At 39.4% G+C, this 18,658-nt stretch overlaps 1 protein-coding gene across 2 annotated transcripts in view; it reads left to right on the top strand.

Annotated features, from left to right (window-relative positions):
• LOC126458271 (integrin beta-PS-like) overlaps positions 1 to 18,658 on the top strand; it is a 256,308-nt gene that overhangs the window by 200,602 nt on the left and 37,048 nt on the right. For both annotated transcript variants that reach the window (XM_050095198.1, XM_050095197.1), the window contains exons 10-11: positions 1,807 to 2,031; positions 14,339 to 14,614. In XM_050095198.1, the coding sequence (XP_049951155.1) occupies positions 1,807 to 2,031; positions 14,339 to 14,614 (501 nt within the window). The remainder of the gene's footprint in view (positions 1 to 1,806; positions 2,032 to 14,338; positions 14,615 to 18,658) is intronic.

The raw sequence follows: 18,658 nt of genomic DNA, 5'->3' as shown, positions 1-18,658 counted from the left end.
ATATATCAAATCATGGTGAACAACTTTTCTTAGAGACAAAATGTTTGCTGATGCTTCCCAGTAACACAGAGTGTACTTTTTAGCCATTACATCCATGAGAACCAGCAGAGTGTAGGCATTATATGACTCCTATATGCCTTGTGTGTTGCTTATAATCCAGTGTCCAGCTTGGTGTGAAGGCAGTAGGGCCAGCATAAGTGAAGTTCCTGATTCACTTCTAAAATATCTTTCTTCACGTAGTGGCAGCTATTTCTACGGTTTTCTTGTTGAAAATCACTCAATCAATTTACTGGATTAGGTGTTACACAGCACACATGGTTAACAGATATTTCTAATTCAGTGCAGTCTCATTTTCCCAGGGTGGATGAATGATAAAGAATGCCTAGAATTGCCAGGAAGCATTGGCGAACATTTGGTCTCCGACAAATATGTTCCTTATGACATGATCTATTACTCCTAGACAGTTGATGCAAAGTCCTTGAAACACTTTGTGTAACTGCATCCTTATTCTGATGTGTCTAATATCATTTCTACAGTTTGTGTTGCATGATGAAACTGGACAAATAAAACATCAATAAAAAAGCTTTCCCTTCCCTACATTTTATTTGCTTGTCATCTGAACTCTTGCAAATGTCTGCTCCCATTTTCTCCAATGTTCTTTATTTTTCCCATATGCAGCATCTATATTTCATGTAGTCACACATGCTTCTATACACAGCTTAGCATTTCTCTTCTAGCCACTCCTGCTTTGCAATTTTACAGTTTTTGTCAATCTGATGTTTTAGATGTCTGTATTCCTGCAGTATTTTCATATATTTTCTGTTCATAAATTAAATTTAATACCTGATATGTTAGTAAAGGTTTCCTATAGGGTTTCATCTCCTTTTCCTAGGTTTTTATTTGGTGCCTTTGCTATTTCACATCTCAGAGCAACCCTTTTATCTTCCGCTGTATGTCTTTCAAAAATTTCAGTCACTTTATGCAACATCATTGTGTATTCAATAGAGGATAGATAATGATATGCATAGATATTCCATTGCTGTGAGGAGAACCTCTGTTAGTAAGCTGATGGTTCATTCATTAAAAATTACTTAAAAATTTACATGTGCTCAAAGCAGCCAAACTCTTTGTTATATTTGATAGTAAGTAAATGAATGCATAAATAAAAGATACCATTCATATATAAAGATAATTTTACATAAGATAAGGAAACTGCAAGCACTTACCTGTAGAGAACTGGTGTGTGGCACACAGAAACACATAATCAAAAACACACACTACCCTTCTACCCCCTTTCTTGCCTCGTATGTCCTTACCTACCCCCTCTGCACATCTATCTACACAGGTAACTGTTTTTGAGACATAGTATTCAATTATCAATCTCACTGGTACTACAAGTGTGTACCTTTGGGTGTCTGTGTGGTTGTGTTGTGTGTACTCTTATTAGAACAAGAGCAAGAGCTTGAAAGCTAATGTTAACTGTGTTGTAGTACATTTTTCTGTACTTCATGCACTAGTAATTTGTAGGTAAGTAGTTGCTTTTCTCTTATTTTATGTATCTTTACATCTAGGAATTTCCATTATTGTTATAATAATCTAAAATCATCAATTTTCATTTAACTATAATGCATTTGGAAATATATGTATAATTTTTTCTGCATTTTCATCATCAGACTGAATTAAGTAGATCTTCAATGTTTACAGTTCATAACACATGCCATCTACCTTACATTTGCTTCTGGGAGCTGTATTACAGAGGTGGATGCAAATGTTTCAATATGCATTTCCTCTCATATTTTTTTCCAGCCAAAGGGATCGCCTGATGCCTGTAATAATGGTGGAAGACTAGAATGTGGAATATGTGTATGTGAGTCTTCTCGATCTGGGAAACGCTGTGAATGTCAAAGGAACAGTACCGCAGCAGTAGATCAAAGTGACTGCTACTCAAATGTAACAGGTCTTTTGTGCTCAGGTGCTGGCATATGTAAATGTGGAATTTGTGAATGCAAGACCAGGAAAGATCCATCTGAGGTAAGCCTTAAATTTCACAGTGCCTGAAATCTATCAGGACAAGTAAAGTGCTTATGAGACACAAAAAAGTTTGTAATGAAGATTGTGAATACCATGTCACCTTCATGGCTCATATGACCACATCTCAGTTACTAAATAGTTTTCAGACCATGATAAGAACAGATATTTTCTTTATTAATTTAAATAATTTTTACAATTAAAAAAGACTAATATTGAATGGCAGTTATGTCTTTTTTTTAATGCATGTACTTAGGTCACAAATGTCATGGGATAGTGATATGCACATATGCAAATTGTGGTAGTGTCACATACACAAGGTTTTAAAGGACAGCGCATTGACAGAACTGTAATTTGTACTCAGGTGATCCATGTGAAAAGGTTTCTGATGTGATTGTGGCTGTACAATGGGAATTAACTGACTTTAAATGTGGAATGGTAATTGGAGCTAGATGTATGGGGCATTCCATTTTGAAATTGTTTTGGGTATTCAATATTCTTAGAGTGTACCAACAATACTAGATTTCTAGTATTACCTCTCACAATGGACAATGCAGTTGCCGATGACCTTCACTTAATGTCTGAGAGCAGCGGCGTTTGTGTATAGTTGTGAGTGCTGACAAACAAGTAACACTTTGTGAAATAACTGCAGAAACCAGTCTTGGATGTACAGTGAATGAATCTGTTAGGACAGTGCAGCAGAATTAGATGTTAAAAGACTATGGAAGCAGGTGACTGACACGAGCACCTTTGCTAACAGCACTACATTGCCTGCAGTGCCTCTCCTGGGCTCATCACAATATCAGTTGGACCCTGGATGACTGTAAAACTGTGGCCTGGCCAGATGAGTCCTTATTTCAGTTGGTAAGAGCTAATGGTAGGGTTCAAGTGTGGTGCAACCCCACAAAATCATGGACCCAAGTTGTCAACAAGACATCATGCAAGCTGGTGATGGGTCCACAATGATGTGGGCTGTGTTTACATGGAATGGACTGAATCCTCTGGTCCAACTGAACTGATCACTGACTGGAAATAGTTATGTTTGGCTACTTGGAGACCATTTGCAGCCATTTGTGGGCTTCATATTCCCAAACAATGATGGAATTTTCATGGGTGACAATGTACCACATCAGCCCACCGCAATTGTTCATGACTGATTTGAAGAACGTACTGGACAATTTGAGCAAATCATTTGGCAACCTAGATCACCCGACACGAATCCCTTCAAATATTTATGGGAGATAACTGAGAGGTCAGTTCATGCACAAAACCCTGCACTGGTAACACTTCTGCAGTTATGGATGGCTGTAGAGGCTATAAGGCTCAATATTTACACAGGGTCTTCCAAGAGTTGTTGTGTCCAAGTCATGTTGAGTTGCTGCACTATGCCAGGCAAAAGAAGTTTAACACAATATTTGGAGGTATCCCATGACTCTTGGCACCTCAATGTGAGTGAAAATTGATTATCTGAGGAAGATTGCCAACTTTGTGATTATAGTAATGCAGTCAATGATAGAGACTGTAGAAGCTTCTGTCCTTATGTCTGATAATAATTCTGTCATTAGCTGCTTACTTTACATATGCAAGGAACAGATATAAGCAACTGGCTGTAATTATGCAGCTTGAATTTTTTTATAATGTGTTTAAGGGTCTGACTAACTTACTTGACTAATCTGTTGCTTAAGATTCCGTAATTTAACACTGGTTAGTGACACTGACTTATACCAATGGCATATGAAATAAATGCTTAAGGTTTGTATTTACATTAAATTATTGCCATTTTACATTTGCTCATTTACATGTTGTATACTTTCTGTTACCATCATGAGGTGTTGAGAAGTCCATAGGAACATTGCTAGCTTTTGGACAAATTGTTCTTCAGAGCTAAAAAGATCACATATGGAAATGTACACCTGCTCAACTACATTGTCCTGGCGTTGCATTAGGCTTGGGTGAGGGGTTGTGTTGTGTCAGTTGGAGTGGGCAGGGTGGAGAGAGGAACCAGCCAGCTGGAGGGAGGGCTAGACAACAGTGGCTGATGGCTGCCAGGGAGGGGTAGCAGCTACATGGGTCACAGTTGTGTCACTGGTGAGTTCATTTCCGCCACAGATTTGTGCACAGTGCACAATGACATTGAGGATTGGTTAGAGAGGGTAAGAGAGAACAGAGGAAGAGGGACACTGTGGAGAGGAATGTGTGAGGGCAGGATGAGTGAAGTAAGGTTCATAGGGCAAGGGTTGAGATGTGTCTAAGGCAGGGGCAAGACTGGGCCCAGAAGGACTGCAGGATCCAAGGATTTGTTGCAAAGGCAAAGCCTAAGAGGGTGGGCTGAAAGATAATGCACACATGCTTGTAGAACACAAACAAAAACAATTAGGAAGATTGGGCGAAAATGACATTAAAGCATAATTCTTAAGATTCAAAGTCATAAATTTTTTCAACATAGTCACCATAAAAACTAACACATTTCTCCCAATGTGTGTTTTTTTCATTGAATCACTGAAAAATTCTTTCAAATTCTCTCAAAACCAGGACTTGACAGCTGCCCTCACCTCATTGTCTGAGGTGTAATGTCTTTCTTGAGTAGAGGAAAACAATAAAAATCACAAGGTGCAAGATCAGTGGAGTAAGGAGAGTGTGGAATTGGTTGAATCTTCAGGTTTCACGGAACCTTCTCAGTTACGCATAAGGTGTGTTGACAAGTGCTGTCATTCTGCAAGATTATTGGTGCAAGCCCCTAACACAGCAAACACAATGTTGGAGATGTTTTAGAGTCTCTAGGTACTGAGAAGAATTTGCCACTCCTCCTCCATGCCAGATAATGAGTTACATAAATTTGCTAAGTGTCCCAAAAAACATTCAAAAGCATTTTTTAGAGGTGACTGTCTTTGAACTTCTTTGTATTAGCAGAAGATAGATGATATTCAGTGCTCTGTCTTTTATCTTCTGGATCATAATGATGGATCCTTGACTTGTTCACCATCACAGTATTTAAAAGGAAGTCATCTCCTTTGTCATTATATCACTACAAATGTTACTCGCAGCATTCCAATCATTGCCATTTGTTCTCATCTTTTAGATGGCATGGCACCCATCTTGCACAGATGTTATGGTATCCTAATTGTTCAGTAATGTAGCTGACACATTCCTTGGATGTTTGGATGTTCCAATATGGCATGTGATATGCTTTTGAGTGATTTGACGGTCATATTGAATCAAGCCATCCATGAGTTTTTGATGTTTACTCTCTATGGTAGTGATCAAATGTCCACTGCGTATTTCACCAACAGTTATGGCTTTTCCAGGCTCACAACCATGAAATTTTGTTATTGATTGAGTTACAGTAGACCTGACAATAGCATCATCAACTAACAGCCTATAAATGATGATGAGTCTCAGTCAGAGTCACGTTTTCATCAAATAAAGATTTGATAACACCACACTGTTTAACATGTATTAATGCAGCACTAGAAAATGTCTCCATAGTTCCTCTACTCAAAATATGCAGGATGATTGCAACACATTCAAACTACACACATGCAACCTGGCACATTCCTCAAAGTTATTTAGGTCATGTTATACAAGCATTTGTGCATTACTTTTCAGCCTACCCTCATATCTACACAATTCAGAGAAGTTGTTGGAGGGAAGGATCCAGAGGGCATGAATTGTGTACCAGTCATTCAGTCAGGCATGTTGATTTCAGCAGCAGGTTTCACCACTGAGTGATCAACTCTACTACTGGTCACAGTTTGGCAGTGGTTATTCACTTTGGTGAACAGCTGGTTGGTGGCCATACTCACATAAAATACTGTGGAGAAGCAGAGCAGAGCAGAGCTGGTATATTATAGGACTGTTTTCACTGATCTACATCTACATCCATACTCCGCAAGCCACCTGACGGTGTGTGGCGGAGGGTACTCTGAGTACCTCTATCAGTTCTCCCTTCTATTCCAGTCTCGTATTGTTCGTGGAAAGAAGGATTGTTGGTATGCTTCTGTGTGGGCTCTACTCTCTCTGATTTTATCCTCATGGTCTCTTCGCGAGATGTACGTAGGAGGGAGCAATATACTGCTTGACTCTTCGGTGAAGGTACGTTCTCGAAACTTTAACAAAAGCCCATACCGAGCTACTGAGCGTCTCTCCTGCAGAGTCTTCCACTGGAGTTTATCTATCATCTCCGTAATGCTTTCGCAATTACTAAATGATCCTGTAATGAAGCGCGCTGCTCTCCGTTGGATCTTCTCTATCTCTTCTATCAACCCTATCTGGTACGGATCCCACACTGCTGAGCAGTATTCAAGCAGTGGGTGAACAAGCGTACTGTAACCTACTTCCTTTGTTTTCAGATTGCATTTGCTTAGGATTCTTCCAATGAATCTCAGTCTGGCATCTGCTTTACTGATGATCAACTTTATATGATCATTCCATTTTAAATCACTCCTAATGTGTACTCCCAGATAATTTATGGAATTAACTGCTTCCAGTTGCTGACCTGCTATTTTGTAGCTAAATGATAAGGGATCTATCATTCTATGTATTTGCAGCACATTACACTTGTCTACATTGAGGTTCAATTGCCATTCCCTGCACCATGCGTCAATTCGCTGCAGATCCTCCTGCATTTCAGTACAATTTTCCATTGTTACAACCTCTCGATACACCACAGCATCATCTGCAAAAAGCCTCAGTGAACTTCCGATGTCATCCACAAGGTCATTTATGTATATTGTGAATAGCAACGGTCCTATGACACTCCCTTGCAGCACACCTGAGATCACTCTTACCCTAATTGTGAAAGGATAGGTTATGCCTGCTACAGGTCTCGAGTAAGGTGTGCTGGGTGACCATATTGGACAGTATACACAGGTTTTCCACATGAGTTTCCACTGTGGTTACGACCCATGTGCAATGCACTGGGAGTAGGTGTGTCATAGGGATGGATTAGGATATAATGCAGAATTGGTGAGCTGCAGAACACCACTTTCAGAGGGATGAGATAGGTTGTAAGTGGGATGGTGCTCATTTCCAGGCTTGAGAGTACATATTCGAAATCCTGATGTAGGATACAGTTAAGTTTTTCAGGGCTGGGTTGATGCTGGGTGCTGAGTGGGGAACTGTTTTTGTATGTCCGTCCTTGTGATTAGAGGTCTGAGAGACCTCAGTAGTTCACTTACATAATAAAATGGAACACCTACAGCCATCCTTACAATGTTATTTATTGTATGGCTACCAGTTTCGGTGGTTCAGTGCAACGTCTTCAAGGCTTAACTTATGCTGTATACATGATTCATCAGTGGAAAACATCTGTAACTAGTTTCTGCAGACTACCTGTAACAATGATGTTGTCTCTCCAACCATCAACTATGATGATAGTAATACTGGAAGTAATTTTCATCACTGGACTTTGGCTGACAGCTTCAGAACAAGTAATGGTATAATGTTGTTGATCACAAAACAATGTGCCAATATTTTAAATCTTGAATGTGTCCACAGTATCTCATCAAGTGAGGCACTGAGTTTCAGCTTCTCTCATTCTCATTAACAACAAACCAAACATCACCATGTGCTGCCAATCCATGCACTCATCACAGATTCGTATACTAAACACTAATATTGTCATTTTTTATGTTTTCTGTTGTTTCTTAGTTGATGATGTGGTCCATCTGTGAAAACAAACAAAAGACTGCTTGGTTTGTGATAAATGCATTTCACTCCTCTTTATTTATGAAGCAATTTGTGATCATATTAATCAACATGTGCTGCCCTGGAGTTGTACTTAGTTGGTTTGTGTACACCAGGATGTTCAATTTTTGGCATTTTTCAAAAACATTTCAACTGAACGTCTCACTTTCACTGTTCACTGTATGTTGGTTATGTGTTTACTGTATCTTGTGTTGCCAGCTAGTGATTAATAACATTTCTGAAAAGGAATGGTTTGTGCTGATGTGCTGCAAACCTTATAAATTCATCTCTATACGTCATAACATAACAATGAATGTTCATTAGGATTCACTGGATGACAAGTATGGCATCCATACTGAATGATGAAATTTAGTTACTGGAAGTTATGCAGGTCTTTAATTAGTGAAGGTTGTTACATAATATGAGTGTCATTTGCTGCAGAAACTTAAGGTTAACAAAAGTATGTAACTAAATCCATGAATGTTATGGTACTTTGGTCATAATCTGTTCAGAAAGTTTGGGCTAGTTGAAATTTTTAATTAAATATCTGAGAAACTAATTAAGTTTGGGCAAATATAATTACATTACTTTAATCAGGGAAAATTACTCTTTGTTGTGAATGGGGTCTTCCCTTTAGATTTCATATATTAGCTCACAGTGTTTTTATGGATAGCTGGCTGTATGAAATTTTATAATTACAGTAATTTTTGAACTATTGCATTTCTAATGAAACTAGTTATTACAATACCATCAGAAAAGTAAACAGTATGAACTGAATAATAAGGTTTCGAAGGGGATTTCTGTTTATTTAAACCTGACATTTTGTGTAACATATGCACACTATTGTAATATTACCATTACTATTTGAATAAGAGTATTAGGAAAAAAAAGTGTTTTAACTTATACATGAGGAATGAAGATAAAATAGGATGATGTCGGCCAATCCCTTTTGGCAGCAGGTGTGTCCATGCTGGTAATGGAACCCCTTACTTAGTTGGAATGTTTTCTGCAGCCCATCCACATGGGCTAACCCTCCAGTACGTAGATATGGGGAGTGATAGATGACAGAGTGGTAACAAGTATGCAACACAGTTTATTTTATACAAACTCAATACATACAAGAATACGCAATGTGACCCACTCAAGTCATGGACTGAAGTAAACTGCAACTGTCATCAGAGATAAGACTGAAAGGTATTTCATCTACCCAATGATGCTAATGTTCCCACAGAGTCCCCCCCTCCCCCCCCCCCCCCACCTCTCCTCCAACTCCCCCTGTCCCACAGTAGTGTGGAGAATGGCGTGGAGGTGACAACCGAGACAACTGGGCAACCGGGAGTTTGGGGTAGGGGGGAGTGAAAACGTTGGCAAGGATGGCCTTGTGCAGGATTTAGAGATGATAATCACAGAAATGGGTGCATGGATGGCGTGACCTGCATGGGTGAGCATGGAAGGGGGAGGTGGGTAAGATGTATCTCCTGGTATGTGTGCACTGGGTGGGTCCTTGAGGAATTTGCTGACCAGAGGGGATGGGTGAGCAGTGAGATGGCCAGCTATCATTGGTGAAATGTACGTGCTGTTGCAGCCATTCAAGAGGGGGCAGATATTGTGAACAAGTTACCCATTAGATGTCAGTGGAACTATGGTATGCTGTTGGAACATTTTGTTCAGTGCAGTAACATTGCTCTCCAGGTAGCGCAAATACTGCAGTATGATGTTAATGAGGGTGTTGTTGCATCTGGTAGGTGGTCGCCTTGGGTACCATCTGAGATCTGGCATGCACAGTGTGGGTCACACGACATGATGGTGATGTGTGCATGGCCATTGGCGCTTGGCTGCGGAAGAGCCGAGATGCTGGTGGAGCCAGCATATATGTGTGGCACTTGGCAGGAGATTGATGTCTGCTGCACAAGTTGTTTTGCTGTCCAGCAGACCTGTTGGGAAGTGTTGTCCCCTCGCGAGGTAGTGATCGGGCTGAATCATGTTGTATCAGTGTCATTTGGGTGGACGCATGATGCATCAGCTGACTGCCTTGGTGAGGAAGGGACACCAATGATGGTTGAGCAAAGTTGTGATACCTCGGCCTGCTGGGATGGTGTGGTGATGAGGGTGTTGTGCTTGGTGACAGTCAGTTGCATTCGTGAGAGTTTGGATTCCTGCTGTCATGAGGTGAGTGGAGGTTGCAGTGAGGCAATGTGGCTGCCATTGTTGTTGGCATCAGTTACAAATTGTCAGTTAAACAAAATACTGTAGTAGGGTGGAAAATAATGTCTGAGCACTGTTCAACTGGTTAAAAGACATAATCATAAAACATTCACTATCCAGACACTGTGCAAAACATTAGCATTGATAAGAGCATGCTGTGTAACTAGTTGGATAGCACGTCTCTGTCCGGCATTGTAATGACACTTTGTATCTGAATTTAAATCCCTTGGAGGATATTGGATGTGAAATTGTGAAATTGTGGAGTACCAAACATCCATATCCAACAAGTCATCTCTTGCAGAGATGGAGAGCAGAACACTGAAAATGCTCTGGGTGGTCAGTACAATGCACAGTTGTCAGTTTTTCAAGTACAAACACACTTTGTTGCATTGAACATGTGGTAATTGTTATATGTCATAGAGTGGCATGTAAAACAATAATGCAGGGAAATTAATGCCACTTCACATGAAATGCATAGTGGCGTAATGCAGTAATGACGGCATTGTGATTGCACAGTACTTTGATGCTTTGAACATATGATAAATGTTATATGTCATAGAGAGGCACGTAAAACAAGAATGCAGGAAAATTAATGCCACTTCACATGAAATGCGTAGCAGCGTAGTGTGATAATGACTGCATTGTCATTGTGTGGTAACCACCTTGGTAGTAAAGCACGAAAATAATGTGTGATGCCGTAATCGGGGGTCATCAGTGTAGAGCTCCAGTACATAGTGATAGTGAATGAAAGACAACATGGTACTAGTGAGTATGCAACTGTCTTTATCTTATAGAAACTCAATACATACAAGAATGCATGACATAACACACTCAAGTCACAGATCAAACTAAACTGCAACCATCAACTGTCAGAGATAAGACTGTGAGTTATTTTCTGTGGCCGGTGATGCTAATGTTCCCACATGTGTGTATAACTTCGTGGGTGTCCATGGTCAGGGTCAATAGACATAAAAAGGTTTCCGGTTATGGCACTGTGTCATATTGTAAGTAACTGTCACTGATGAAACTAATGTTTCTGGCGAGCTTACAGTGCCATTTTGCTTGGTAGACCACGAAGAATGCCACTGCAACCATGGCAGAGATTTGAGAAAAAGGAGACACTTTTTAAAGTTTGTTAACTTAGAAAATGTGTTCTAAAATATAAAATGGCGCAAGATGTCTGAAATGCTCAGAAAAGCTATGGGAAAATGGGTAACACATAATAAGTATTACTAATGCAGCCAGAAGCAATAAAATGGAAAACCAAGAGAGAAGTGCATAATGTGGGGCTACAGAGTTTCTCCCCTTTTGTTCAATGTATACATTGAAGAAGAAATACTGGAAATAAAACAAAGGTTCAGGAGTGGAATTAAAATTCAGGGTGAAAGGATATCAGTGAATGTAGAAAAAATAAAAACTTTGAGGTTCGCCGATGACATTGTAATTTTGTCAGAGACAGGAAAGGACTTGGAAGAGCAGTTGAACAGAATGGACAGTGTCTTGAAAGGAGGATATAAGATGAACATTAACAAAAGCAAAATAAGGATAATGGAATGTAGTTGAATTAAGTCGGGTGATGCTGAGGGAATTAGATTAAGAAAAGAGACACTTAAAGTAGTAAAGGAGTTTTGCTATTTGGGGAGCAAAATAACTGATGATGGTTGAAGTAGAGAGGATATAAAATGTAGACTGGCAATGGCAAGGAAAGCGTTTCTGAAGAAGAGAAATTTCTTTACATCGAGTATAGATTTAAGTGTCAGGAAGTCATTTCTGAAAGTATTTGTACGGAGTGTAGCCATGTATGGAAGTGAAACATGGACAATAAATAGTTTGGACAAGAAGAGAATAAAAGCTTTTGAAATGTGGTGCTACAGAAGAATGCTGAAGATTAGATGGGTAGATCACATAACTAATGAGGAGGTGTTGAGTAGAATTGGGGAAAAGAGGAGTTTGTGGCACAACTTGACTAGAAGAAGGGATCAGTTGGTAGAACATGTTCTGAGGCATCAAGGGATCACCAATTTAGTATTGGAGGGCAGCTGGAGGGTAAAAATCATAGAGGGAGACCAAGAGATGAATGCGCTAAGCAGATTCAGAAGGATGTAGGTTGCAGTATGTACTGGGAGATGAAGAAGCTTGCACAGGATAGAGTAGCATGGAGAGCTACATCAAACCAGTCTCAGGACTGAAGACCACACCAACAACAACAACTACATGTCTGCTTTACAGGAAGTGCATCCTGGGTTGTTGGAAAACCACAAAAGAAGAGAACTGAAGCATTTGAAATGTGGTGTTAAAAAGAAAAAAAAAAAATGCTGAAAATTTTATGAACTAATGAAAAATGAAGAGTTTTCTGTAGGATAGATGTGGAAAAGAATATATAGTAAATGATGACTAGAAGGAGGGGCAGATTGATAGGACATGTGTTAGGTCATCATGGTGTAGTCTCTATGGTATTAGAAGCTGCAGTACAGGGCAAAAATTGTAGGGAAGACAAATAGTTGAATATATAGCAGTTGTTGGTTGTAAGTGCTACTCAGAAATTGTACAGGAGAGAAAGTACTGCTGACTTCATTAAATCTGTCAGCAGACTGAATGTGTCAGTTGAAAGAAGAAAAAAAAATCTTCTGGTCTGTCATAGGCCCTCAGATCCCCTCTGCCCCCTGGGTCTGGGCCTAGCTTAAACAGGCAGTTTTTTTGTTATAATTCATATTTACGGATAGCCTGATGGTTGTGACACCAGTATCATAAAGTTGTAGACATGAATTTCCAGTCAGCTGGCTGACAGAACGTCCACAAATGATGGGAAAGGTGGTATGTAAGTTGATCTGTCAGCTGACTTGTGAATCTTTTCTCCTCATTTAGTGTCACTGCAAGCTATTAATCAAGGAATTAGTCAGAACCAAACTTCCAGCCCCAGAAAAATAAAATTTCCTCTGATACAACATGGTAGGGGGCTAAAATAAATAGATTTATTTAGTTACTTCTTTGCTAAATTTGATTTTGGTATCTTCTGCCAAACACCATTGCTCCCAGATTATGAAATATGACAACTGACTCTTAAACATGTTTGTGTCTATTACTATACTCTTATTCCTACTACTCTCTTCCTGCTTTGCCCAATATCCTTGTTGGTATTTTTTGCATATTTTACCCTTCATCTGTCTGTAGCATTTTAATCTCTGTTGCTTCTTTCAGTGTGAACTGAACTATTTATAAATGTTTTAACTCCTGTTGTCATAGTCTCTCTAGTCTTCTGATAAAGTTGTTGTAGTCTCTTTGCCCCACAAAATCTTTAGAAGAATGTCTTCGTGCTGTACTTTACCTTTTTAATTAATTTCATAGTAGTATAGATACTTAAATAATAAATGTATGTGATAATATAAATTGTCATGTGTGCAAGCCCAGAAATTTTCAGCTGTATTTCAGAAAAATGTTAGTAAAATAAATGTCCCTTTGATAATGTATAGTTGCCACAAAGAAGCAAAATAATTGCATAAAGCTTGATTTTGAAAAATTTTTCCACAATGTTAAATTGATTATATTTGCCTTAGGGAATAATTATAGCATTGACAAATAATCTGAGGTATCTCCTATGATATAATGTTCAGAATTGACATTGTCTTGAAAAGAGGGTAGATGAACATTAACAAAAGTAAACCAAGAGCATTGGAATTTACATAGTCAAATTAAATCAGACAAAGCTGAGGGAATTAGATTAGGAAACAAGACACTAAAAGCAATAGATGAGTTTTGCTGTTTGGGCAGTGAAAAAATTTATGATGGCAAAAATAGAGAGGATATAAAATGTAGAAAGTTAAAGGCAAGGAAAGCATTTCTGATGAAGAGACGTTTGTTAGCAGCAAATATAAATTTAAGTATTAGGAAGTCTTTTCTGAAAACGTTTGTCTGGAGTGTAGCCTTGTATTGAAGTGAAACATGGACAAAGAGTTAAGACAAGAAGAGACTGGAAACTTTTGAAATGTGGTGCTACAGAAGAATGCTGAATATTAAATAGATATATCATGTAACTTATGAGAAGTTACTGAAACAGGAGGATATTTTAATGTGTTCAACAACAATAAGCATTTTAGTCAAATTGTATACACTATTGAAATAACTTCTTTTTCACATAGCATAATATATACTATTTCTGTGACATTACAGCAGACATAGGGGTTTGTTGTGTAAAACTTGATATCATTCATGTTTAATCAAGATACCTGTCACTGTTATTCAGTTTTGTCTGTGATTATTTGTCTCCTTATCTTCAGTACTCTGGGAAATACTATCATAATTTCATTTGGTACTTATAGTCAACATCATGTACCTCTTCCCCACCCTTATTTGGAGGTGTTTGCGATTTTCTTCTGAATTCCAATTTTTTAGAATGTTTGATTTGTTATAAATTACTTTCCAGGTCATTTATGGGAAATACTGTGAGTGTGACAATTATTCCTGCAAAAGAGGAGCAAACAGACAGCTCTGTTCAGGGGAGAATCAAGGATTATGTGTCTGTGGTTCTTGCACTTGTCTTGCTGGTTGGTCAGGTGAAAAATGTGATTGCAGTGAAAGACTGGATAACTGCATTCCAAAAGGAGGAGGACCTATCTGCTCAGACAGAGGAAAATGTGTCTGTGGAAAATGTGTTTGTGACTCCACGAGTTATGAGGGCCAATATTGTGAACTTTGTCCTGTAAGTATAGTGAAGCATCATCTTTCTCAGTGTCTGCTTAATTTATTTCTTTGCGCAAACTTGAGCATTGCAGGTAATGTATGATGTGCAGAAGTAAATATTTTCCAAGTTATAATAAAACTGATCATGTGTTTTTGAAAACTTTCCCAACATTTTGTGGCTCTTAGACTTTGTGCAAGTGCTGTCACTGAATATTTGCATTATGTCAACTGAGGATTTGCTCACCACCCTTATGCCAAATGCAGAGGCAATTAAGAAAGTCAAATATAGTAGGAATGTTATGGTAGAATGTAAATAATTTAAGGAAAACAGCAGAAGCATTGAGTCATAAATAGGCACGCACATGCGTGCGCGGGTGCGCACATGCACACACACACACACACACACACACATACCTGTGTCCCTTCATGGCATAGGCATATGTGTGTGAGTGTGCATGTCTCTGTGTGCTCCAGAAAGGGTTTATTCATATTCAGAGAACTAGCAAGTTGTCTTTCTCTTTTTTGTGTGCCTGTCGATGACTCAATCTTTCTGCTATTCAGTGAATGGTCTCCTTTACTCCTAAATTATTGGAATTAAGAAGGTTACTCTTTCAGGCCTTCCAGTTTGAAGCCAATGTCAAAGCCTAATTTTGTAACCCTTCGACAGAGTTGACTGATTGATGTGCCAGCGATTCATCAACATTATCTTTCCAGTGATCTTTTGCTTAATCACTGAAGATATTTTGGTCTGAAGACAAATTGTCAGTTACCATTGTACTATTACCTTAATTTCTTCATACGTTAGGTGTTGTAACAATCCACTACAAATGGTGATACAGTCATAATCAATAAACTTAATAACTATGTGCTTTGCTTTTTATAGGTAGAAGCTATATTGTAGGGGAGAGTCACATTCTTAATATTTAACTGGTGATTGATGCACTGAGGGTTATCTGATCACTATGTTTAAAAAACTATATCACTGAGAAACAATGCTATAAGACCTCCTCCTGGACACTCTTTTGAATAAAAATTGTGATATCTCATTTTCGACAGCTCATTTAACTGGCCTAACTTTCGTCAGCATATAAACCAACAACTCTGCCTCAAAACTGGCCTAGACTGCACCTAACTGGAGCAATATCAATTAGCATTAACAAAGTGTGGGAATGTTAATCCACAATACAATGATGCTAATGAATGAGCTAGATTTAAGAAAAACACTTTAATACAGGGCATGCCACATTGGTAAGTTATTAGAGCAGACATATGTAAATAGAATTAAACATAAAGTTACCTACTCATAGGTATTTATTATTGCCGTCAGTGACCGTGTATCACAATCAAAATAGTCTTGCTGCTACACAACACCCTCTGCCCTCACCCCACACCCCACCCCCCAACCCCCGGCCCCTCCCACTGTGGAGCTCGGGGAACATTCCTGAATATGTTGTGAACTTGATGAGCAGATCTGATGAAGCCAGTAGCAATGCTTTGATGAACATGATGTGAGTCCTGATTAGGCAGCTGTTGTGTAGGTAATGCTGCTATCGGTGGGTCAATGGCATCATTCATTGCGTGCAGTGGGGAATCGGTGCTGAGTTTCTATGGATTTTTCACTCTTTTGCTTGAAACTGTTCTGGTTTCTGCTTCGTATCCGAGTTTGGATACACCACATTTTTCAATTTTGAAACTTCACTTGTATTTGTACAAGAACACCCCACCCAGAAGTAGTGGACATAGGAGCAGATGACTGCACAAGAATCACAGACTGTTACTTTGTAACAGCTGTTTCAGCTGCTGCTGCTGCTGTTTCTGCAGCTGTGGATGCTGATGCTGCAGAGGTTGTGTTGTGGAACCTGTGCAGTAACCGTGATGTTCTGTAGACTTGGTAACAGATAAGGCTGTAGTTATTGGTGACATTGCAGTTGTGGGGTAGTAATGGATGAGCTTTTGGATTCAGAAACACTGCCTAACTGCCTTTTAACTGTTTCAGTTCCCATTCAGAGTTTTGCAGAGTGTAATTTTATTTTGATACCATGATGATGTAAGAAATTTGCCCCCAATATGCATTCAGTAACATCTCCAAAAACAAAAGTCCACTTACATGGCCAGGGGAACCAAAACCAGCAGTTACTTTCCTGCTCTCTATAAGTAGAAATAATTGAGTTATTGACAGGTGCAAACTGTGTACTGGTCTTTGTTTGGTTGTGCTGCATATTCAGAAACATGCTAATATCCAAACCGCAATCAGCTAGGAATATATGTGACATACATAAGACCTAGGCAAACAAATGGTCTGATCCATATGTTGTGTTACATGTAGGAGTGTCATGAGGGCTTACAGTGCCAATAATTTGGGTGGTGAGGTTGTAGTGGAAGGAATTGGAACTTTTATTTTGCTGCAGGCTTTTTGTGATGGCTATGGTGATAGTAACCTTGGATTTGTATTTGTTGTCACTACTGGTGTGATGGACATAGAGTAGCAGACACTTGTTAGTGACCTTGGAAGTGGCCACATCTGATTGCTGGCTTGGCACAGTACACAGTATGACGCATTTTGTTGCTTGGGCTCTGATATGGCTATGAAAACAACACACAGGCTGATTTTATGTCCACTGCTGTTTGTTTACATTGTGGTGCTTGGAGTGGTGGAACTGCTATGGAGTCCTCTTGTTTGGCACAAGCACGTATTTTGTCTTCCACTTCTGTCATCTACAGCATAAGCATATCCACAGCATTCTGTAGCATGTGTACTCACTCAGAAAGTGGTAGGTGCTGTGTATGCATGTCAGACATCATTGATTGATTACGTCACATGACACATGCGTGACACATTGATGATTAGAAAGTGGTCTTGACTAGTAGCAGCAGTTGGCTATGCCACACATCCTGCTGTGTGGACCATTACCTGTTTGGAGGAGTTATAGGAGTACTTTATTGTTGATTTATTCAAATTAAAATTATTTTACTTCTGCATTCAGAACTACCATCTATGAAAGGTACTCTTTCACAAGGCATACATGCCAAGCCAATCTGTCATTCAGGCAGAGGCAGTTCATTTAGGTAAGGAATATCAACAATATAGGAAGAGATAGATTGATACTTACCAAAAAGATGACACATTAAGTTGCAGGCAGGCACGATTAAAAGACACTTACACATAAGCTTTCAGCCACAATCTTCATCATTCACACACGCAAGCACACTTCATGCACACATGACTGAATTGGCTGAGGGCAGCAAACAAAGAAGGTGGTGAACAAGAACACACACACACACACACACACACACACACACACACACACACACACACACACTGCACAGCTTTTTATATTCATATGACTACCAACCAGCTGTCCACCACCACCCTGTGGCACAACATGCAGCTGAACATAACATGCTTGATTTCAATGGCTGCTTCACTATCCAAGCCATCTGGATCCCCCCTCCGCCACCAGCGTTTCTGAACTGTGCAGAAATTATCATTATGACTCATTCTCCACTCCTGTAACTATCCTGGCCTCAACCAACAGTAACATACTGTTCGCACGCCCTCCAAAAATTGCCACCCCCTCATCCTATCACCTTCTCTCCATTTTTGTCTCCTACCTTTGTTGTTTGCTCTCCTCTGTCAGTACACCACCAATATTTTCCTGCTTCTCTCCTTTTTTGTCCCATTTTCCCCACCTCTCGGCCCCATAACCTCCTGATGCTGCACCTGTTGGCAATCTAGTATCTGCACACTCTGCCAACAAGTGCTCCTCTCTTCCCCTACCTGTATACTTCTGTCCCTTCCCTTTCCCAACCCCCTCCAGATTGCTGCTTGCATTCCACATGACAGCTGCATTTTCGTCTGAGCTGCTGGAATTAGGAGTCATGTGTACATGAGGTGTGCTTGCTTGTATAAATGAGTGGTGTGTGTTTTTCTCTTTATTTTTCTGATGAAGGCTGTGGCCAAAACCTCATCTGAAAGTGTCTTTTAATTGTGTCTACCTGCAACATAATGTGTCATCTTTATGGTAAATAGCAATCTACTTTTTCTTACATTGTTGAAATTCCA

Source organism: Schistocerca serialis, chromosome 2 (genome assembly GCF_023864345.2).
Source record: "Schistocerca serialis cubense isolate TAMUIC-IGC-003099 chromosome 2, iqSchSeri2.2, whole genome shotgun sequence".
Taxonomy (NCBI): domain Eukaryota; kingdom Metazoa; phylum Arthropoda; class Insecta; order Orthoptera; family Acrididae; genus Schistocerca; species Schistocerca serialis.
The sequence above is the reverse complement of the archived record's forward strand: the minus strand, read 5'-3'. Positions and strand labels throughout refer to the sequence as shown.